Below are 24,223 nucleotides of genomic sequence, written 5' to 3' on the forward strand. Positions count from 1 at the left end.
TAAAGAGGATGTCGGTCCAACTCTACAGCTCCCTGAAAATGGCTGCACATGTTGATAGGGTGGTAAAGATGGCAAATGATATACTGATGAAGGGTCTCGGCCTGAAACGTCGACTGTACCTCTTCCTAGAGATGCTGCCTGGCCTGCTGCGTTCACCAGCAACTTTGATGTGTGTTGGTTAAATGATATACTTGTCTTTATTAGCAGTGGAATAAAGTTCAAGAGTCTGTAAGTTACGTTGCAGTTTTATTAAACTCTAGTTAGGCCACCTTTGGAGTATTGCATTTAATTCTGGTTGCCCCATTATAGGAAGGTTATGGATGCTTTGTAGAGGACGCATTAGAGGTTTCCCAGGATGCTAGAGAGGATGTGGTACAGGAAAGACTGGACAAACTTGGAATGTTCTCACTGGGATGGTGGAAGCTGAAGGAAAACCTGACAGAAGTTTATAAGGTTATGAGAGTGTTGATAGAGCAGACAACTATTGCCCAGGCTCAAAATGTCTAAAACTAGAGGGTATCATTGAAAGTGAGAAGGAGTAAACCCAAAGGAGAAGCACAATACACAGTTTCTTTTACACAGAGTGATGGGTGTCTGAAATGCATTGCCACTGGTAGTTGTGGTGACACATAGGAGAGAGGTATTTAAAATGCTTTCAGGTAAGCACATGAATATGCAGAGCATGTGCACATTGTGCAGGCAGAGTGGATTAGATTGCTAGTTTAATTAGTTCAGCACAACATTATCACCAAAGGGCCTGCTCCTGAGCTGTACTGTCTATGTGCAAGAATGCAAGTTGGGAGTGAGTTGGTCTTAGCTGTTTAGACAACAACGCCTTGAATAAGTTGACCTGTTCAGGAGCATTTGATGACTCAGAGCCTGTACTCACTGGAGTTTAGTTGAATGAGGAGGGATCTCCTTTCAAATATTGAAAGGCCTAGATTGAGTGAAGATTCAGAGGACATTTCCCATAGTCAGAGTGTCTAGACCAGAGGGCACAACTGCAGAACGGAAGGACCTCCCTCTGGAGCAGAGGTGAGGAGGAATTTCTTTAGCCAGAGAGTGGTGAACCTGTGCAATTCATTGCCACAGACTGCTATGAAGGCCATGTTAATGAGTATATTTAAAGTGAAGGTCAATATGTTCTTGATTGGTAATGGCATCAACAGATACGGGGAGAGAGCAGGAGAAAGGATTTGAGTGGGGTAACGAATCAGCCATGCTGGCAATGGTAGAGCAGATTTACTGGGCTGAATAGCTAATTCTGCTCCCATGGTCTTATGGACTTTTATGAAAAGTGAGGGCACAAAGCCAGCAAGAGAGCTTCAAAAAGAAGGCTCTAGTAATCATGTGATGTTCCTGTATTCGCGCTGAGACTTGAGGAGGAAGTGAAAGCCACTCAAGCAAAGTGAATGGGAACATTGTGGGTCCCAGAGCTGTTGGTCTGAAACTTATCGCCGGCTGAGGTTAGACATGCACGAAATGGAAAAGCTGCCTTATAGGGAGGGAAGGATATTGGAACAGTCTCAAAGAAGCGGTGATTTCCTCAAACTTTAGTCTTCCGAACTTCAATTCAACAATGGTCAGAGAGAGGGAGAAAGTTAAGATTCACGTACCAAGACTGGGCCCCTCCATTTAAATCAGTGGGAGAGGGGGGTTGATGGAGCAAATCTTCCACAGCGCCGACAAACACAAAAGCTCCGTGCAAACGCGGCAGTCCTCAGCACACATGAAATGAAACGCAAACTGGCACAAAAGGGGAAGGGATCTCCCTGCAAGTCTGCACTTCAGCTCGGAACCCTGCCTGATTTCGACCCCGGTGGGCGCCTTCTATACGCGCTCAACTTTCCGCATCTTCGCTATGACCATTGCCCTGAGACAGCAGGCGCCTCTCTTCACTTTTTCGAGTAAGTGAGAGCACAGTTTCCTGTGCTTCCACCAGCCGGCAATGACGTGGCCGAGTATTAACATGCAGATCGGTTTTCTGGGGCTGGGAACAGGGGAATGCTACGTGTCTGGGTGACTTAAAAAGCCATCGTAGCTCCCCTCCCTGCCCAGCCAATTCCATCAGGGCAGCCAGAGAAAGACAAGATCCCGTTTAAGGCCCTTCTGACTCCGCGGACACATCTGAACATGTCAGAGATTTGGAAAACGCGCACGGTAAGCCATGGGTTTGGGGGGCGGAGGCGCAAGTTGAAGCTCGAGCGTTACAGAGCAGAGTCTGTTGTCATCCAGGTAGAACTTTTAATTGTGTGGAGGAACTAACGCCGCTCAAGATGCTGTGAGTGGATTCCTTTAGCCCGGCACCATTGTGCACTGATGGTCAGGCGTGTCAGGGATGGTGGCACCCCGTTCCCCAGGCAGCTGAAGTCCTGGTCCTGGTTACTCGTACTAACAGCAACTTTGAACGGATATGTGAGCACAGCAGAATGTTAATATGCGCTCACAATGCGAACTCAGTATGTAATGTGCAGATTATACCGCAGAAGAATATTATTTGGACGACGCACAGCTGAATTGCATTAATCTGAATGGATTTACGAATATCGCAGCCATTGAATAACGCAAATATAAAATATATATTTAAGAAGAGCCCAGTAGTATTGAACGGCATAATTATTCAATACAGTGAATTAGTTCTCGTTGCAAATAGTTGTAAAAGCACGTTGTAGTTTTTACTACAACCCGATGTCTGAATAGAGGGATGATTTACGGAGATTATGTAGGTGTTCATTACTTACTGCTGGAGTGAGTGATACAAAGTTGTGCTTTTCAATAGGTCCTAAATACAGTATGTTCTTGTCTGAGCCGTCTAGGGTGTCACTTGTATGCCTGTGCTGAGTGCACAAACATTGATTGTACATGATGAACAGTGGCTCATTCATGAAAGCAAACCTTTCACAGTTCAGTATGAAATCAGACCTATTCCCTGGCGATGTTGGGTTTTTTTTGGCATTTCCTTCCATGAATGCCGAATACGGATTGGATGATGCTCGCTGCCTCCTGACAGTTGGGTGAGGACGTACTTTTTAAGAAGAACCACACTGATGTGCAGTGTTTTTAGAGGGCGGCTCAGCTGGTCACGATAGGTTGGGTCAGTGTGGTGAAAGCAGACAGGTCTCCTGTCTGGTGAAAAGCATTTATTGAAACTTTTCCCTATTTTTTCTATTTACAGTGCTCTGTTCAGATCTCAGATCCCAACAAGGTGCAGTTGGTTTCTCTAGTGCTTTTCAAGATCAATGCTTGAGTTAGTGTCGGACTTTCCAATTTATCTTGGTTACAGTGATTCAATTATGGGTTAATGTTGCCACAGAGAAACTTAGGAATTTCTGAAAGAAATTTCCATGTCAAGATGTGCTTCGGGGACATTTTTTTTCCACTTTAATATGAAGTTTAATTTCCCAAGCAATCATAATCGTAGTCATAGTCATACTTTATTGATCCCGGGGGAAATTGGTTTTCGTTATAGTTGCACCATAAATAATAAATAGTAATAGAAATAGTAATGGTAATATTACTATTAGTAAATAGTAAATAGTAATAGTCATAGAAATAATAAATAGTAATAGAATAGTAATAGAAAATAGTAATAAATAGTTAAATAATGGTGAAATAGTTAATAATGGTGAAATACAGAAGAGCATCAAGGTCAAAGAGTATAGATTTAAGGTGACTGGAAGGATTTTTAAAGATGCGAGGAGTATCTGAGTGCTTGATACTTGGAAGAAGCAGACAGAGAAGATGGTGGAATCAAATACAATTTCTACATTTAAGGAGTATTTAGACAAACGCTTAACGAGGTATAAGATGATATGGTCTTAACACAGGTAGATGAGCAAAATAGCCAGCATGGACACGGTGGGCTGATTTGTCTGTTTCTGTGCCGTTTGTCTGTAATTATAACTCTGTGCTATAACTGGTTCATCCTTTTAGGCTTAAATAAATATTCCTTTTAAATTTCACGTTGTCATAAAAGGAGGACATTTGACACATTTGCCCCAATAGCGGCTCTCAGTGCAATCACTCAATCACATTTTCCACGTACTTCCCTAGAGTTTAATCTCCTTTACGTGCCCAGTCCAGGGTGAAATGAACTTTGAGTGGATAAGGCTTATGTCAGGGTTGGTGAACTTTTGGTCAGTGTGTTTGTAGGATAGGGATTAGCCTGACATAACCTTACTTTAAGATTTCCAAAATGAGTTGCTGAAAAAACTGTTCATCTATCTCTCCTTGTCGAAACAGATACAAATAACCAATCATGTTAACACCTGTAAATATTGGTCTTTATCTCAAGATAATTGAAATGAAGGAATGCTTTGGTTCTTGCCCGCTTTTGGCAGAGCTCATTGGGATCAATGCTGAGTTGCACACATTGCAATAATCCCAGAAAACTTATAGAAAACTTTAATGAAAATGCTACTGGGGGATAACCTAGATTTGAGTCAATAGTGGCAGAATTCTACTCAATCTATAGACTAACGGTGTGTCTTGCACTTTACCCTCATACATTAAGGAAACTTTGGAGACCAGCTGCAGTTTGGGGAACAGCATAGAAGCAGGAAGAAAAATATAAACACAAGAGATTCTATAGATGTTGTAAATCCAGAACAACACACACAAAATACTGGATGAAGCCAGCAGCTCAGGTGGCATCTACAGAAAGACCCTTGGATTCAGACCAAAATGTTAAATGTTTATTCCTCTCCATAGATGCTGCCTGACCTGCTGAGGAAGGAGAGTAGTTTGAGCTACCAGAATCAACCAATCAAGTTTCAAAGAAATTTATTATCAAAGTAGATACTGTAAATGTTACTATATACAACCCTGAGATTCATTTTCTTGTGGGCAATTCAGCAAATACAAAAAACACAATAGAATCAGTGAAAGACCACGCACAGCAGGATGGACAACAACCAATGTACAAAAAGACAAACTGTGAAAATACAAAAAAAAGAAATAAATAAATAAGCAATGAATATCTTGAACATAAGACGAAGAGTCCTTCAAAGTGAGTCCATAGGTTGTGGGAACAGTTCAGTGAGTGAAGTTATCCCCACTGGTTCAAAAACCTGATGGTTGAGGGGGGGTAACTATTCCTGAACCTGGTGGTGTGAGTCCTGAGGCGGTTGTACCTTCTTCTTGATGGCAGCAGTGTGAAGAGAGCTAGACTTAGATGGTGGGAGTCCCTGATGATGGATGCTGCTTTCCTGCAACAGTGTTCCTTGTAGATTTGGTCAATGGTGGGGAGGGCTTTGCCCATGATGCACTGGGCTGTATCCATTATTTTCTGTTGGCTTTTCTGTACAAGGGCGCTGGTGTTTCCATACTAGGCCATGATGCAACCAGTCAATATACTCCCCACCACACACCTCTAGAAGTATGTCAATGTCTTAGATGCCATGCCGAATCTTTGCCCACCTCTAAGGAAGTAGAGGTACTGTTGTCCTTTCTTCAGATCAGATAAATTCCTGCAATCCTCTCACATCTAATAATACATGTTGATAAACAATTGAGTACCTATCAAGAGGGGGAGAGAGACCATCACACGCAGACCAAGGGGCCACCAAGGTCCGACAACACAAGATGACTCGTGGAAAAGACCTCGTGGATGAGGTGTGGGGTCATGAATGACTCCACGTTGAAGTGGCGAGGAAGATTGAAGCATTGAGGTGATTGCGGTGTCCGCGATGCCTCCCAGCAGAGACGGACGGTCAGCAGCTGGATCAGTGCGTTCGGACCTGGGTCAGCGGTTACTCTTTATGGAAGGACTGAGTTCGTGCAGCTGCTCTCCTCATATGCAGACAGAAAGACATTTCCCATATTCTGAGATGTATGTGGTTATTGGACTGTACTTTACATTGGTTTCCTTCTGCTTTTCAGTGTTTTAGACCATTAGACCATGACATAGGAGCAGAATTAGGCCAATCAGCCCATCGAGTCTGCTCCGCCATTCCATCATGGCTGATCCCAGATCCCACTCAACCCCATACACCTGTCTTCTCGCCATATCCTTTGATGCCCTGACCAATCAGGAAGCTATCAACTTCTGCTTTTAATATACCCGCAGACCTGGCCTCCACCACAGTCTGTGGCAGAGCATTCCACTGATTCACTACTCTCTGGCAAAAAAATCCCTCCTTACCTCTATTATAAAAGGTCTCCCCTCAATTTTGACGCTGTGCCATCTAGTTCTGGATACCCCCACCATAGGAAACATCTTCTCCACATCTACCTTATCTAGTCACAACGATAATGCTGTATTTCCTCAAGCGTGCTGAGCAAGCCAGGAAGCTATATCTTTTGCAAAGACAATGGAAGCAGGCACATGGAGGTCATAAGAAGTAAGAGATTTATGAACACTACCTGGCAATTCCTCTATTTTGTTTTGTAACTTGTAGTAATTTTTATACCTTGTACTGCTGCCAGAAAACATTTCATGACATGCTGCATGTCAGTGATAACAAATCCAATTTTGATTCTGATTCAAAGAAGATGTTTTTATCTTCTCTTATGGAATACGCCAAAATTAAAGGAGACAATATTGGCCTCCCAAAATGTGAAGCCAATGGCAACTTAGGAGTTTGCCCCCGCCTCGTATGGAAATAACAATGATCTAAATTTCCTGAGTCATTCAGTTATATCCTACATCACAGCATGTGCTGCTGAAATCACTGCAGATAACAGTCTTTTGAAGTTGTTGAATTGACAAGTTCACACAAAAACGTGAACATGTTGAATGTGGTACAACTCTAAATGTGCAATATTCCATCATTACTTCATTAAAACAAGTAATTTTATTCTTTCTTGGCTCTGAGAAATGGTCTTATTTGAGGCTCATGGTTCTTCCACATTATTTCCAAGTTATGTGGTTGTTAAAATTCTTCATTTCATTTTGCCATTCAATCTCGTGTACATGTCCCAATTTACACTCGATGTCCACTTTATTAGGTACACCTGTACAGCTGTTCATTAATGCAAATATCTAATCAGCTAATCACTTGGCAGCAAATCATGCAAAAGCATGCAGACATGGTCAAGAGGGTCAGATGTTGTTCAGACCAAACATCAGGATGGGAACGAAATATGATCTAAGCAACTTTGACTGTGGAGTGATTGTTGATGCCAGACTGTGTGGTTTGCGTATCTTCGAACCTGCTGCTCTCCTGGGATTTTCACACACAACAGTCTCTAGAATTTACAGGGAATGGTGTGAGAAACAAAAAAGAAATGTTCAGTGAGTGCCAGTTTTGTGGACAAAAATTTGTGTCACAGGAGAATGGCCAGACTGGTTCAAGCTGACAGGAAGGCGACAGTAACTCAAATAACCACATGTTACAACTCTGGGCAAAAGAACATCTTTGAATGCTCAACACATCAAACCTTGAACTAGGTGGGCTACAGCAGCAGAATACCACACTGGATTTCACTCCTGTGACTAATAATGTGGCCACAGAGTATACTTTAATCTCTATAACATTAAAACATTTGAATTTAATACTTAAACAAGAGAAAATCTGCAGATGCTGGAAACCCAAGCAACACACACAAAATGCTGGAGGAACTCAGCAGGCCAGGCAGCATCTATGGAAATGAGTACAGTCGACATTTTGGGCCGAGATCCTTCTTCAGGACTAGAAAAAAAGATGAGGAGTCAGAGTAAGAAAGTGGGGGGAGGGGAGGGGAGGAAGAAATGACAAGATGATAGTTGAAACTGGGAAGGAGGAGGAGTGAATTAAAGAGCTGGGAAGTTGATTGACGGAAGAGGTTGAAGAAAGGGGAATCTGATAGGAGAGGATAGAAGGCCATGGAAGAAAGGGAGAGGAGCACCAGAGATGTTTATTGATGTCTATTATAAACCCACACTGACTCACAGCTACTTGGACTATACCTCTTCCCACCCTGTTACTTATTAAAATGCCATCCCCTTCTCTCAATTCGTCCATCTCCCCCACATCTATTCTCATGATGAGGGTTTTCATTCCAGAACTAAGGAGATGTCCTCCTTCTTCAAAGAAAGTGGCTTCCCTTCCTCCACCATCAACTCTGCCCTCAAACACATCTCGCCAGTGTCTGCCTCACCCCATCTTCCCGCCGTGCCACCAGGGATAGGGTTCCTCTTGTCCTCGCCTACCACCCCACCAGCCTCCGCATACAGCACATAATCCTCCGCAACTTTCGCCATCTCCAGCGGGATCCAACCACCAGGCACCTCTTCCCCATCCTCCCACCTTCTGCTTTCCACATTGATCGCTCCCTACACGAATCCCTTGTCCATTTGTCCCTCCCCACTGATCTTCCTCCTGGCACTTATTCTTGCAAGCGGAACAAGTGCTACACCTGCCCCTACACTTCCTCCCTTACTACCATTCAGGGCCCCAAACAGGCCTTCCAGTGAGACTCTCTTCACCTGTGAGTCTGTTCGGGTCATCTACTGTATCCAAATCTCCCAGTGTGGCCTGCTGTGTATTAGTGAGACCTGACATGGATTAGGGGATTGCTTCGTCAAACATCTATGCTCCATCTACCAGAAAAGTGGGATCTCCCAGTGGCAACCCATTTTACTTCCACTTCCCAATCCCATCCCAATATGTCAGTCCATGTCATGATGAGGCCACACTCAGATTGGAGGAGCAACACCTTATGGGTAGCATCCATGAGCATCGATTTCTCGAACTTCTGATAATGCTCCCCCCTTCACTATTCCCCATTCCCACTTTCCTCTTTCATCTTACCTTCTTCCCAGCCTATAACCTCCCCCTTTTCTTTCCTCCATGACCTTTGTCCACTCCTATCAGATTCCCCCTTCTCCAGCCCTGTATCTCTTTCAGCAATCAACTTCCCAGCTCTTTACTTCACTCCTCTCCCGTCCCAGTTTCACCTCTCACCTTGTGTTTCTTCTTCCCCTCCCCCACTCTACCACTCTGACACCTCATCTTTTTTTTCCAGTCCTGATGAAGGGTCTCGGCCCGAAGTGTCGACTGTACTCTTCCCTATAGATGCAGCTGGCCTGCTGATTTCCTCCAGCATTTTGTGTGTGTTGAATTTAATACTTCCTAGTTTGATTTTAGCAAGAATTCTTCAATTTAATTGGCTGCTTAGTCTGCTTGATGTAATCTCTGTTACTATGCATCTCTAGCGGATGCCAGAATGAAATTAATACTAAGAAACTATAAAGCAATGTAAGTAAAGTCACCAGTTATCCTCCAGCATGTTTTTAGTGACAGTTGTGACCGCAGCCACAGATCGAGTCAATAAGATTTGAGATGAATCTTTACTTATCACTGTTGTTTATGGAAGATCTGCTAGCTAATTTTAAATTGGAAAGCAATAACGTGTAAAAATGCTGAATATATCTCCTGTACATGCACAAATTCCACTGTTATGGAATAATGCAATATATAGGGAAGGACATCTATCAACAGTAATGCTATTGTTCAGTGTTACTTAGGAATTCTCTGCAATCTAAAGCGCATTTTTCCTTACTTTACTGCATATTGTGTACTTTCTTTGTACATAACAACAAATATTGGAAAGTTGAATATGAAAGGCATTTCAGAGTTTCATCTTCTTCCAAGTTTTATGTGTTAGTTGCTTTCTGCAGGGAAAGTGAACACAGAGGGGTACGTTATACAACCTATGCATGTGTAGAGTGCCCGTGTAACGACAAGATATCTCAAAACACTCAGGGCCAACTTCTGACAAATTACCTTTCCTGACATAAGGTGAAATAGCATGCAAAAACAAGGCTGTGGCAGCATAACAAGAATTAAACAGTTACTAACATCTTCATTCAGAAACTGTTACTGGAATACCTCACCGACATTTAGAAAATGAGAAAATTACATGTAAGGATGTTACGTCAAAGCTGAAAGAAAACTTAGCAATGTATTACAAAAGCATCAAGAACTTCAAACTTCTTTCTTTCTAAAAGTACGACAGAACTTGATTCCAGTTATATTGCACAACTCGGAATACACAGAAATGCAGGAAAAAAGTCAAGGAAAAGCTAAACACGAGGAAATCTGCAGATGCTGGAATTTCAAGCAACACACATACAAGTTGCTGGTGAACGCAGCAGGCCAGGCAGCATCTCTAGGAAGAGGTGCAGTCGACGTTTCAGGCTGAGACCCTTCGTCAGGACTAACTGAAGGAAGAGCTAGTAAGAGATTTGAAAGTGGGAGGGGGAGGGGGAGATCCAAAATGATAGGAGAAGACAGGAGGGGGAGGGATGGAGCCAAGAGCTGGACAGGTGATAGGCAAAAGGGATATGAGATGATCATGGGACAGGAGGCCCAGGGAGAAAGAAAAGGGGGAGGGGGGAAAAGCCCAGAGGATGGGCAAGGGGTATAGTTAGAGGGACAGAGGGAGAAAAAGGAGAGAGAGAAAAAGAATGTGTGTATATAAATAAATAATGGATGGGGTACGAGGGGGAGGTGGGGCATTAGCGGAAGTTTGAGAAGTCAATGTTCATGCCATCAGGTTGGAGGCTACCCAGACGGAATATAAGGTGTTGCTCCTCCAACCTGAGTGTGGCTTCATCTTTACAGTAGAAGAGGCCGTGGATAGACATATCAGAATGGGAATGGGACGTGGAATTAAAATGTGTGGCCACTGGGAGATCCTGCATTCTCTGGCGGACAGAGCTTAGGAGTTCAGCAAAATGATCTCCCAGTCTGCGTCGGGTCTTGCCAATATATAGAAGGCCACATCGGGAGCACCGGACGCAGTATATCACCCCAGCCGACTCACAGGTGAAGTGTCGCCTCACCTGGAAGGACTGTCTGGGGCCTTGAATGGTGGTAAGGGAGGAAGTATAAGGGAATGTGTAGCTCTTATTCCACTTACAAGGATAAGTTCCAAGAGGGAGGTCGGTGGGAAAGGATGGGGGGGACGAATGGACAAGGGAGTTGCGTAGGGAGCAATCCCTGCGGAAAGCAGAGGGGGGGGGCGAGAAAGATGTGCTTAGTGGTGGGATCCCGTTGGAGGTGACAGAAGTTACGGAGAATTATATGTTGGACCCGGAGGCTGGTGGGGTGGTAGGTGAGGACCAGGGGAACCCTATTCCTAGTGGGGTGGCGGGAGGATGGAGTGAGAGCAGATGTACATGAAATGGGGAAGATGCGTTTGAGAGCAGAGTTGATGGTGGAGGAAGGAAAGCCCCTTTCTTTGAAAAAGGAGGACATCTCCCTCGTCATGGAATGAAAAGCCTCATCCTGAAAGCAGATGCGGCGGAGATGGAGGAATTGCAAGAAGGGGATGGCATTTTTGCAAGAGACAGGGTGAGAAGAGGAATAGTCCAGATAGCTGTGAGAGTCAGTAGGCTTATAGTAGACATCAGTAGATAAGCTGTCTCCAGAGATAGAGACAGAAAGATCTAGAAAGGGGAGGGAGGTGTCGGAAATGGACCAGGTAAACTTGAGGGCAGGGTGAAAGTTGGAGGCAAAGTTAATGAAGTCAATGAGCTCAGCATGCGTGCAGGAAGCAGTGCCAATGCAGTCGTCGATGTAGCAAAGGAAAAGTGGGGGACAGATACCAGAATAGGTTGGGAACGTAGATTGTTCCGCAAAGCCAACAAAAAGGCAGGCATAGCTGGGACCCATACGGGTGCCTGTGGCTGCATCTTTGGCCTGGAGGAAGCGGGAGGAGCCAAAGGAGAAATTATTAAGAGTAAGGACTAATTCTGCTAGACGGAGCAGTGGTGGTAGAGGGGAACTGATTAGGTCTGGAATTCAAAAAGAAGCGGAGAGCTTTGAGACCTTCCTGATGGGGGATGGAAGTATATAGGGAGTGGACATCCATGGTGAAAATAAAGCGGTGTGGGCCAGGGAACTTAAAATCATCGAAAAGGCAACACTTCACCTGTGAGTCGACTGGGGTGATATACTGCGTCCGGTGCTCCCGATGTGGCCTTTTATATATTGGCGAGACCCGACGCAGACTGGGAGACCGCTTTTCTGAACACCTGCGCTCCGTCCACCAGAGAAAGCAGGATCTCCCAGCGGCCACACATTTTAATTCCACGTCCCATTCCCACTCTGATATGTCTATCCATGGCCCCCTCTACTATAAAGATGAAGCCACACGTAGGTTGGAGGAACAACACCTTATATTCCGTCTGGGTAGCCTCCAACCTGTTGGCATGAACATTGACTTCTCTAACTTCCGCTAATGCCCCACCTCCCCCTCGTACCCCATCCGTTATTTATTTATATACACACATTCTTTCTCTCACTCTCCTTTTTCTCCCTCTGTCCCTCTGACTATACCCCTTGCCCATCCTCTGGGTTCCCCCCCCCTTGTCTTTCTCCCCGGACCTCCTGTCCCATGATCCTCTCATATCCCTTTTGCCTATCACCTGTCCAGCTCTTGGCTCCATCCCTCCCCCTCCTGTCTTCTCCTATAATTTTGGATCTCCCTCTCCCCCTCCCATTTTCAAATCTCTTACTAACTCTTCCTTCAGTTAGTCCTGACGAAGGGTCTTGGCCTGAAACGCCGACTGTACCTCTTCCTAGAGATGCTGCCTGGCCTACTGCATTCACCAGCAACTTTGATGTGTGTTGCTTGAATTTCCAGCATCTGCAAATTTCCTGTTGTTCCTGTTTCAGGTGCTGCTTACTGAAAGGGAAAGTTCAATGAGAATTATATTGTACTTTGAACAGTACAGTGGGGTCTTTGCACCAAATTGATTGGGAGAACTAGGAAAACAAACTTAATTACAAAGAAACGCATCTGATTGCTAGGTAACGCATTACATTACTGAAGGATTAACCTTTGATTTGCAGTTCATGTAAGTTTAGAACTATAATTCAGAGCCAAGTATGCTACTTTTGAGCTAAACTCAGTATTTTGTAACGTCTCAAAGGAGTCGTGAAGAAATTCCTTTAATGATTTTTAAAAGTTGTTTACTGAAGGCTGGATGTGCACCTAGTTTTGTGTCAAGGAAAGAAGGTTACAGTACATGATGATTATTGGGATTTAATGTCTGCAGTTTTGGTCATCTGCCCACAGGAAAGGTATAAGATTGAAAGAGTATGGAGAAAATTTACAAGGATGTCGATGGGATGAGGATCTGAGTTACAGAAAAAGGTTCATTAGGTGAGGACTTTATCCCCTGGATCATAGGAGAATGAGGGGAGGTTGGATAGAGATTTGAGATGGGGTTAATGCAAGCAGGCTTTTTCCACTGGGTTAGGTGAAACTAGAACGAAAGGTAACCCACAGAAAATGCTGGAAGAGCCCAGCAGGCTAGGCAGCATCTATGGAAAACAGTAAGCAGTCGACGTTTTGGGCTGAGACCCTTCGTCATGATTCGAACTTTCCCTGGTCTGCTAAGTTCCTCCAGCATTTTGCATGTGTTGCTTTGGATTTCCAGCATCCACAGATTTTCTTGGATTTGTAGAATGGGAAATCATTGGTTATGGGTGAAAGGTGAAATACCTAAGGAAAACTGAGTGGGTACTTCATCACTTGGAGGGTGGTGCACATGTGGAGCAAACCGCCAGATAAAGTGGTGGATGTGGGTTCAGTTTCAAAACTAAGAGAAGTTTGGATGAGTACATGAATGGAAGGAGTATGGAGGCTATTGACCCAGTGTGGGTCAGTGGGACTAGGCAGAATAATGGTTCGGCACAGACTAGATGGGCCAAAGGGCCTGTTTCTGTGCTGTAGTTCTCCATGACTCTATAACTTTGTTCTGTTCTTGTAGCCACAGTCTTTATGGGGCTACAATGTTAGTAAAGCACCAATAATTAGGAAACTCCCTGAAATGTTTTGGAAATAATCCAAAGCCACGTTTATTAATGTCATGTATATTTGAGCACTCTGATTCAAAGTTCAAATTACATTTATCATTAAAATGTATATACTATATACAGCCCTGATATTCATCTCCTTACAGGCAGCCACAAAACCAAGAAACCCATTTTTAAAAAAGACTATCAAACATACAATATACAGACAAAAATGAATCGTGCAAACAACAGCTTTTAAGCAAATAGCATTCAGAAGTGGAATTCACGAAAGTGAGTCCAAACTACGAAGCCAGTCACAGCCGGTCAGTCGCAGGCCACAGCCTCAGTTCAGTGCAGAGCTGAGTAGACCTTGCGGAGCAGTGAGCTATATACCGGCCCATCCTCATCTCCAGCCCCGGCACCTTTACCTTTTCAATCTTGCCTCGCGTTTAAATCAGCCAAACCTCAGATCATTCCTTGCCCTTGCACCTTGCTGCTTTGATAAGCTCCCAGGTCTGGGACACGTCGCCTCAATATGGACTATACCTAACCTTTCCAATTCAGCCTACCACTTAAATTGGTCAAACCTCGGCTCGTTCCTTGCTCTCAGGCTGCTACCCTGCCACCTCGATTCTTCCTCGCCTGGGTTGTGCTGCTCCAAATATGTTCAGCAAACAAATATTAGCTTACTCCCTGCTCTCAGGCCTGGGCTCGATTCAGCCCATGCTCACCATCCTGCACCTTCAAGACTTAAGTTCACACCGCAAAAGTGCCAGGTCATAGAGGCGGTCCAAAAGGGAAGTTACAGGCTATTGATCGCAGTGATGATTTTCGAGGAAAAAGTGTTATTAACAAAGTAATTAATGGTTGCTTTTGCTGCCAGCAAGTCGTCACTGCGCTTCACCAGTGCCATCGCTGTGGGTCAGGATTTCCCAATGTCTTTCTCCCTATTGCAATCATGCCTGAGGCTGGATCTGTTCTTAGATGCCCCAGTGATCCTCACATCACTGGGTAAAATTCTAACTGCGTAGAAACGTAGGGAGACACAGAACAGAAACAAGCCATGCATCCCCCAGATTTACCACTCACCTTCACCCTAGGGGAAATTTGTAGCAGCCAATTCATGAGGAAATGAAAGCATCTTTAGGAAGAACCTGGAGAACCCAGAGAAAACCAACATAAGCATAGGGAGAATGTGCAGACAGCACCAGTAGTCTGGATTCGACGTGAGTTCCACTTCACCAGGATGAAAACCTAATGATCAAACTTCTTATTTTCAAATGTAATGGTAATAACTCAAAGAAAGTACTAATGTGCTACTCTTATTATTTACATCAATTGTAGATTAAGTTGCATAGTTTCCTTCCAGCATAAGTGGATATGGCAGAGTCCGTGCCAGTTAGGGACTGAACTACTATGTCAAATATTATAGAACACGAATAGAGAGTGGCTGAGCCAAGTGGCCTGATTCAACATTATATATTTCACTTATTGATATAGCCAAGCTGCAAACATTGCTTTGTGCTCATTATGTACATCCTTTTAAATTAACATGACTTTTTTCATACAGTGTCTCTCTGCATTAATATGATGTAACTTGGTTGAAGTGCAAACTAAACTTAAGGTTAACTTTAGTTATTTTTGAACTTTAGGCACTTGGCAAATAAATCCTGAACCAGCTTGGATCACTTCACTTTACTCACCTCACCTCTGAACTGATTCCGCAACATGTGGGCTTGCTTTCAAGGACTCTACAACTCGTGTTCTCAGTATTAGTTATTTACTTTTTTATTATTTGTAAGTTTGTCTTCTTTTGCATATTGTTTGTCAGTCTTTGTGCATAGTTTTTAATTGATTCTGTTGTATTTCTTGACCTTTGTGAATGAATGCCTGCAAGAAAATGAATCTGAAGATAGTATATGGTGAGATATATGTCCTTTGATAATGAATTACTCTGAACTTTGAAACTTGAAATGAAATATCATCTCTACAAGGCAATACTGAGTGAGCACTGCACTGTTGAAATTGTTATCTTTCAGGTGAATCTTTAATGGATGTAACAGCATATATTGTTGTATTGTATGCCTAAACACAGTTATGAGGTTTTGCAGAGAACAGTACATGGCTGACAATGTTCTTTTAGTGATCGAGTTACAAGCCCCCAGAGGTTTCTATTTTCCAAAATAGCAGAGCAATCAGTTACACTGAAAAGCGGCCAACAAAGGCACAATTACATAAGTGAAAGTATTTACTGAATTATTAAAAAGCAGCTATTAGTAAAGGCATCCATTAGTCTTGCAAGACCATGGATCTGCGCCTGGAAAGTCTTCACCCTCCAGGGCGCAGGCCTGGGCAAGTTTATATGGAAGACAGGCAGTTGCCCATACTGCAAGCCTCCCCTCTCCGCGACACCAATGTTGTCCAAGGGAAGGGCATTAGGACCCATACAGCTTGGCACCAGTGTCGTCGCAGAGCAATGTGTGATTAAGTGCCTTGCTCAAGGACACAACACGTTGCCTCGGCTGGGGCTCGAACTCACGACCTTCAGGTCACAAGTCCAATGCCTTAACCACTTGGCCACATGCCCACTAAGACGCAGCTATTAGTAAACTGAAAACAAAGCAAGACCATTTGATCAAGTAAGATCACATGCTAAGAACACAAAACTCAAGAAAATTCAACCAAGGTTGAAATGCAATGAAAGAAAACCATAAATAATCTAGCAAGACGTTATATACCCTCAACCATCAGGCTCTTGAACAGAAGAGGGTAACTACACTCATCTATTGAGATGTTCCCACAACAAATGATCTCACTTTAAGGATTCCTTATCGTGTTATTTCCTGTTCTACTTATTTATTGCTACTTATTTATATTTGCATTTGCGCAGTTTGTCATCTTCTACGCTCTACTTGATCTTTCATTGATCCTGTTATAGTTACCATTTTATAGATTTAAAAACTGGAGCCCTTGTTCCTTGGAGAACTACCTTAAATCTCAACTTTCTAACAAAAGGTTTCTGATTTATTAATAATTCTGATTTATTAATGTTTTGGACTCTGATATTGGCTTGAAGGTAGCGATGGAGAAGATATGGAGAATTTCAGGGAGTATAAACTAGGACAAGTACAGCTGATTTGAGAAAGTCAAGAAAAGGGGTTTCCTGTCATATTTAACATCAGCGTCTGGCTGACTGTGGGGTAGATAAACATTTGGCACTCAGCTATAGCCTGTGAATGGAGTAGATGGATGGAAAGGTTGGAAAAGTGATCAGAGTTGTGAGGCCTGCTGGAAGAAAGCTGCTTGGAGAGGTGCTTCAGTGGTAAGATGAGACTGGAATTGATTAGAATGATCAGGGGAGACGTGAGTCTGTGGTTAAAGATTGTAGAAGAGAAAGATTGAAAAAGACCAGTGTAAATGGGAGGTCATAGCTTGGTGGGGTGACTACAACTACAGTCATGTTTGGATTTAGAGGGTGGGGGAAATGGGGTAGGTAGAAGCAAACACTCCAAAACTATGAATACAGACACTCTTTCATACCTCTTTGGTAGTAGATTTGCACAAAACCTCACGGTGTTTGAGTAAAGTGAGATGGCATAATCTGCTGGACATACGTGGCAAACAGTGGAAGTATTCAGTCAGCATAGTATTGGTTAACAGTGAAGCATGAGAGTGTCTGCCATCAGCAGTTAGAAGGAAGTCTTTCGAACACTGCCTTACTGTTTCACTAACTTGGCATGTCACAGTGTCAAAAGTTACGGCAGCCAGCTCTGCCAGCAAGCACTGTTAATGAAGTAATTCCTTCTGCTTTCTCTTGCTGGAAAGTGGAGTATACTTCCACACTTGGATTCTTTTCTTTACAAATTGAAGTTAATTATTCAATTTTTTGTTGGCAATTTTGTTCCGCTGTTTTTACATTTTGACCACAGAGGAAGCTGTCCCTGACTCGGCCACGGTTTTGATGTACAAGAGGACTAGATTGTCAATGTTATCCTGATTGCTGGGCTCAAAACCCTCCTGTTAGCAGATAATAAAGCCTGCAATCTGTTTTGCAAGAGACTCTAGCTGTACGCCTGAGCGGTTTAGTGCTCGTGAAATGAGAGAGGAATTATCAATGTAAAGATAAACAATTATAAACAACAGTGAAGTTCATAAACAACAGGAATTCTGCAGATGCTGGAAATTCAAGCAACACACATAAAAGTTGCTGGTGAACACAGCAGGCCAGGCAGCATCTCTAGGAAGAGGTGAAGTCGACGTTTCAGGCCGAGACCCTTCGTCAGGACTAACTGAAGGTCATACATTCCATTCTATTCTTAATTCTAACTAAAAAGAAAAAAAAATCAACTTGTTCCATAAACACAGGAGGTTCTGCAGTTGCTGGAAATCCAGAGTAATGCACACAAAATGCAGCAGGAAGTCAACAGGTCAGGCAGCATCTATGGTGAGGAATAAGCTGTTGATGGTTTGGGCTGAGACTCTTTATCAAGATAAGCGGTCTCAGCCCGAAACGTCAACTGTTTATTCCTCTCCATGTACGCCGTCTGCTCTGGTCAGTTCTTCTAGCAATTTGTGTGTGTGTCATTTTGTTCATATTGAACTTGAAATGGATCTCTGAACCCTGTTCTGGTTTTCAATAAGATAATGGATAAGATTTAATATTGGCTTAATTTTCCTGCCAAGGCCCTTGATTCTCTTAATCTCCATTTCTCACATCAGTCCCAGTTCTTACTGAAAGAGCATCTGCGGCCTTCTGGGACAGAGGATTCCAAAGAATATACACAGCGTGAAGAAACATTTCCTCATTACAATCCAAAAAGACTGATTCATGGTCCTGGGTGCTTTTATATGTATGGTCTGTCTACAGGCTGTAAACTTCTGGGGCAATGAAATGAGCTTTATAACGACTTCATTTTTTTTATTGGTGAGGAAGTTCATTTCTTCAATTTGTTTTTCAGGTGTCTCAATACTTTCTACAAAATGTTATATTTCTCTATCATTCCTTTTTTTTTTACTGCTCCTTTCTCATTTTTTTTTATTTCCAAAAGTAATAATTGATGGCGAATTGAATGAAAGTCAGTCCTGTAGCTGTGCTTGCAACATGCTAGAAAAGGAATATGGAATTTAGACAATAATCTTTTATTTCGTGTAAAAATACTAAACAGAAAATATTTGAAATACTCAGAAGAACAAGAAGGTCTGTGGAGAGAGAAATAGCATAAACACTTCAAGTCAGAACAAGCAATAAGACACAGGAACAGAATTAGGCCATTTGGCACATCAAGTATGCTCTGCCATTCCATCCTGGCTGATTTATTATCCCTCTCAATCTCATTCTCCTGCCTTCCCCCCGTCTGCCCTATCTGCCTGGTCCTATCTTTGACACCCTTACTAATCAAGAACCTATTAACCTCCATTTAAAATATACCCAATTACCCTCAAAGCCTGCTCAAGGAATGGAGAAAGGAGAGAGGGGAACAGTGAACAAAAGAGAATGTCTTTGATAGAGACCCAAGAGACTGCAAATGCTGTAATCTGGAGCAAAAAAAAAGCTGCTGGTGGAACTCAGCAGATCAGCCAGCACCTGTGGAAGGAAATGGACAGCTCGTGTTCTGGGCTGGGTCTCTTCATCTGGGCATAGATGGGCTAATCCTATCATCACATCTTTTCACATTGAATCATCACTCATTTTACTATTGGATCACTCCTGCCTTTTATACTTGACCATCCTCCAATTCCTCCATTCTCCTATTAATTTTACCCTTTGCATAAATTCTGCAGTCCCACTCAGAGCCACCCAGTAATCTGAGAAGTTGTCTCGCATGGTGAAACAGATACTAATGGGTCATGATGAATGATCAACATCCCTGGCAATTCCTTCATTTCTGCTTCCCAATGTGCGTATCACTCTCCCCTACTTTAATCCACTTTACCCTGTTTTAATTGTGATGTTCCATTCCCCTCATTGTTCTCCCAAATACTCCCATCCTTACACTTGAGCATACTATATCCATCAGAATCAGGTTTATTATCACGGACAATGTCCTGAAATTTGTTGTTTTGCAGCAACGGTACAGTGCAATACATACAAATTGGTACAAGTTACAATGAGAAATATATAAAAAATAAATAGTAGTTCAAAAGACATCACAATAGTGTTCAGACTCTTTCAAAATTTCATTGCAATTTAGTTCCTTTACCACCTCCCTTAGTCAATCTCATCAAACTGGTTTTCTTAACAGTTAACTGTATAAAAGTACAAAGTAAAATTGAGTCTCAGAGTACATACATGTTACCTCGTTCAACCCTGAGATTCTTTTTCTGTGGGCATACTTAGCGAATCTATAGAATAGTAACTGTAGACAGGATCTGCAAATTGTAAACATCAGGAACTATAAACTGTAAGCAAACTGTGAAAATGCAGATAATAAATACATAGCAATAAATAACGAGCATGAAATAACATGATAAAAAAAACCTTAAATGAGTGTAGTTATCCCCTTTTCTTCAAGAGCCTGATGGTTGAGGAGTAGTAACTGTTGTTGATCCTGGTGGAGCAAGTCCTGAGGCACTTGTACCTTCTACCTGATGGCAGCAGCGAGAAAAGTGCATGGCCTGGGCGGTGAGGATTTTTGATGATGGATGCTGCTTTTCTATGGCAACTTTTCATGTAGATGTGCTCAATGGTAGGGAGGGTTTTACCTGTGATGTACTGGGCCAAATCCACGACATTTTGTCAGATTTTCTGCTCAAAGGCATCGGTGTTCCCACACCAGGCCTACACCTGCCCTGCCACACCGTGATTCAAATAATTCAGTGGAGTTTCTCTTTCACTGGAATGCGTTTACCTCACTATAACAGCCCACAAATGATAATTTTCTTTATCATGTTTCAAGATTTAAGATTGTCTAATGTCATTTCCAGTACACAAGTGTAAAGGAGAATAAAATAATTGTTACTCTGGAGTACAAAAAATGCAATAAAATGAAGAACACAATAATAAAAAAAACACAATAAATATAAACTCTTACTTATACACATAGTTTGATTGTATGCCCATGAAGTGACACTAGGCCCAGGAGAATCTGTACATAAGGTGACTCTGACAGGAAATGATAAAATAGTGGTGGTAGGGAGTATGGAGGGGTGGATTAGTGAGTTGAAGTATTGATCAGCCTTACTGCTTGGGGAAGTAACCACTTTTGAGTCTGGTGGTTCTGGTGTGGATGATTTTCAGCTTTCTCCTTGATGGGACTGGGACCAGCAGTCCATGAGCAGGGTGGGCGGGAGCCTACATGATGTTACTGGCACCTTTCTTGATGGAAGGTAGGCTGGTGCTGGTAATGCATTGGGTGATATTGACTATCAGTTGCAGAGCCCTCCTGTCCATTGCAGTGCTGTTTCCATGCCATGGGGTGATGCAGCTTGTTAGAATGCTCTCCGCTGTGCCCCTGTAGAAGGATGTGATTATAGATGTCCATATTCCAACTTTCTTGAGCCTCCTCAGAAATTAGAGGCAATGTTGTGTGTTATGTATTTAATATTTCAGTAATATTGTAGATACATTGTTTGATTAAACATTTTTGTTGTTTACATAATTCATGATGGGAGTAAAAGTACGCAAATGACATACTTCATCACACCACTAGGTCATATGTGCAAGCCTTGCTAAAAGTAAAAACAAAACTAGACATGCGTCTCTCGGGCTCCCTTTTTAAAATTTCTATTAGTTTTATCTTTTGGAATTAGAAAACGTAACAGTGGTGATGAGGATGGGATTAAACAAACCCAGCACAACTATGTACCTTTTGAAGCGTATCAAAATATTAGAGTTTTTAAGAATGCGCAGCAAGAACAATCTGTAAAAAAACAGAGCATAAACTTCTTCAGGAGGGGACAGAGACTTTCAAGTTTTTTTAAAAAAGGCAGTAAATGGAGAAGTTCACAGGTTCATAAGCAGTGTGTACCATGTGATAATAATCATAAACAAAAATAAAAGTAAATAAGAAAAATAGACGTGTTCAATTGCACGAGAGAGAACTAGTGTTGTATACTGAACAAATTGAGCAGTATAAAAGCAAGTACCAATTTTGCTGAGTGAATTGGGTTTAAAGGCATACAGTTTGCTTAGAAGTTTAACTGCTCCAACCAAACCAGCCAAAATGAGCTTTGCAGATATCATGAAATTAATGAACAAACATGAAGAACTGAACCCACTGTTGATTGCAGAACACTTTAGGTTTCATACGTGAATCGAGAGGAAGGGGAGTTCATTTCAGTGTACGTGGTCGAATTGAAGAGATTGAGCATTGTCTGTTCAATGTTGGGTTTAATGATGCACCAAGAGATCATTTAGTCTGTGGAATCTGACAAGAAAGCATTCCAAAGTTTCTCAATTCATATTTAAAAGAGCAGTTGGAATTGCTGTATCAATCTAAACAGCAGACAGACGCAGTTGAGTTGGAGTCAGGAATGAAAGTGAGCGTGAACAAAATTGCAATCCCAAAACAGAAACCATCCTGGCCAAACAAATTGTGTTACTGTTGTGTCAGGGGCACACAGACACCAGACCAATGTTCCCTCTAAGGTGTGCAAGCACACATCTTTTGTTACTAGTGCATAAAGGAATTTAAAATGCATTCAAAAGGTTGTCATCCTCTACCTCATTGGCATGTTAAGTATATTTCACGATTGTACACAATTGCATTTCCTTTTCCAGTTTCTGATGCAGACGGTGTTGATAACATGAGGTTTATGATGATTTGTCTGCAGATTTTAGAACTAGCTTATTTATTGAAGAAGTTCTTCAGTGTTTTTATTGAAGAAATTATTCAGTGCACACATGTTGTTGCCACTGGGCAAAAAATTGCACAGTGCAAGATTTTTGCGCGCTCAGGTCATTACAAATCAGGAAACATCGTGCAAATCGATACAGGTTTAAAGGTGAAACTTGCAGAAAATGTAACAAAATAGAACACATGGAGCATGTCAGAGGGCCAAAATACATTTTTATTTTGTATTTATTGAGATAGCGTATGGAGTAGGCCATTCTGATAGACCATGCCACCCAGCAACCCCCCAAATTAATCTCAGCCTAATCCTAATCACGAGATCATTTATGACCAAGTAACCTACCAACCAGCACATCTTTGGACTGTGAAAGGAGACCGGAGCACCCAGAAAAAACCCATGCGATCACAGGGAGAACATACTAATCCTTACAGGCAGTGGAGGGAACTGAATCCAGGTCTCTGGTACTGTAAAGCGCTATGCTAGCCACAATGCTCCCAATTCATCCCACAGCATCATAGGGACTGCCCAGGGAAGAGAAAATGATGAAACTCTTTTGCAGTTTCAAAAACAGCATTAATCTGCATGCTGTTTATGAACAATCTGATAATAATGAGAGTAACACAGGAATGAGTAGCCTTGAGATCTACAGTGTGGAAGCTAACAAAAGGCAAGCAATATGGCTTACACCAGAAGGGACCAGAAAATTAAATAAAATGGAATTGGGCACTGGCTCAGCTGTTTCAGTCATTTCACAAAATGAGTTTGAACAGCATTTCAAACATACTGAACTGAAATCTGCAGGTATCAAATGAAGATCTTACACTAGAGAAAAGATGACTCCTGAGGGAATGACATTCATAACAGTGAAATGCAACAACCAACAAGCCACATTGGGCTTGTATGTGATGAAACAGGAGGGCCAGCATTGTCGGGCAATGATTAGCTGAAATAACTACAATTTGATTGGAAACCCATCCACCATTTGCATGCCATATCTCCTGCAATAGAGTCAACTGAAAGTGAATTAGGGAATGTACTGGATACTGCCACAGAAGTGTTCAAGGATGGTACTGGAAATTTTCAACATATCAAGGGTAAAATATCATTAAATTAAAATGCCTCACTCAAGTTTTACAAAGCCCATCTTGTTCCTTATACCATCCGTGATGAAGTGGCCAGTGAGCTAGACTGCATGAAGGATGAAGGAGTTCTTCCAAAGGTTGAGAGGAGCCCATGGGCTACACCAGTGTTTCCAGTAGCTAAGAAGAATGAGTCTGTCAGGATCTGTGGTGATTTTAAGGTCACCATCAACCCAGTACTGAAAGAAGATTAATACCCTCTGCCTAAGATAGAGGAAATCTTTGCAAACCTCTCTGAAAGAAAACACTTCAGCAAATGGACTTAGCTGAAGCCAACCTACAGATAGAGATGGAAAAAGAGTCCAAAGTGTTTCTCACTGTAAACACTCACAAAGGGTTTTAGCACGATAATGGGCTTATTTTTGGAGTAGCATCTGCACCTGTACTTTGGCAGAAAGCTATGGGCCAGGTGCAGCAAGGCTGCCCAGGCCCTCAGAGTTACCTGGGTGAGATCATTGTTACCAGTAAAGATGACAAGGAACGTCTCCAAAATCTGAAGACAGTGTTAAAAAGACTAGAAGATTATGGGCTCAGAGCATGATGCAATAAGGGTGAATTCTG

The 24,223-nt window shown here is 42.5% G+C and overlaps 1 protein-coding gene across 1 annotated transcript in view; it reads left to right on the forward strand.

Annotated features, from left to right (window-relative positions):
- The first annotated feature begins 1,496 nt into the window (after nucleotides 1-1,496).
- The window catches only part of papss2b (3'-phosphoadenosine 5'-phosphosulfate synthase 2b), an 87,577-nt gene continuing 64,850 nt past the window's right edge, over nucleotides 1,497-24,223 (forward strand). The window contains exon 1 of the mRNA XM_063071620.1: nucleotides 1,497-2,160. Coding sequence (XP_062927690.1) covers nucleotides 2,134-2,160 — 27 coding nt within the window. The 5' untranslated portion in view covers nucleotides 1,497-2,133. The remainder of the gene's footprint in view (nucleotides 2,161-24,223) is intronic.

The sequence above is a fragment of the Mobula hypostoma genome, chromosome 19 (genome assembly GCF_963921235.1).
Source record: "Mobula hypostoma chromosome 19, sMobHyp1.1, whole genome shotgun sequence".
Taxonomy (NCBI): Eukaryota; Metazoa; Chordata; class Chondrichthyes; order Myliobatiformes; family Myliobatidae; genus Mobula; species Mobula hypostoma.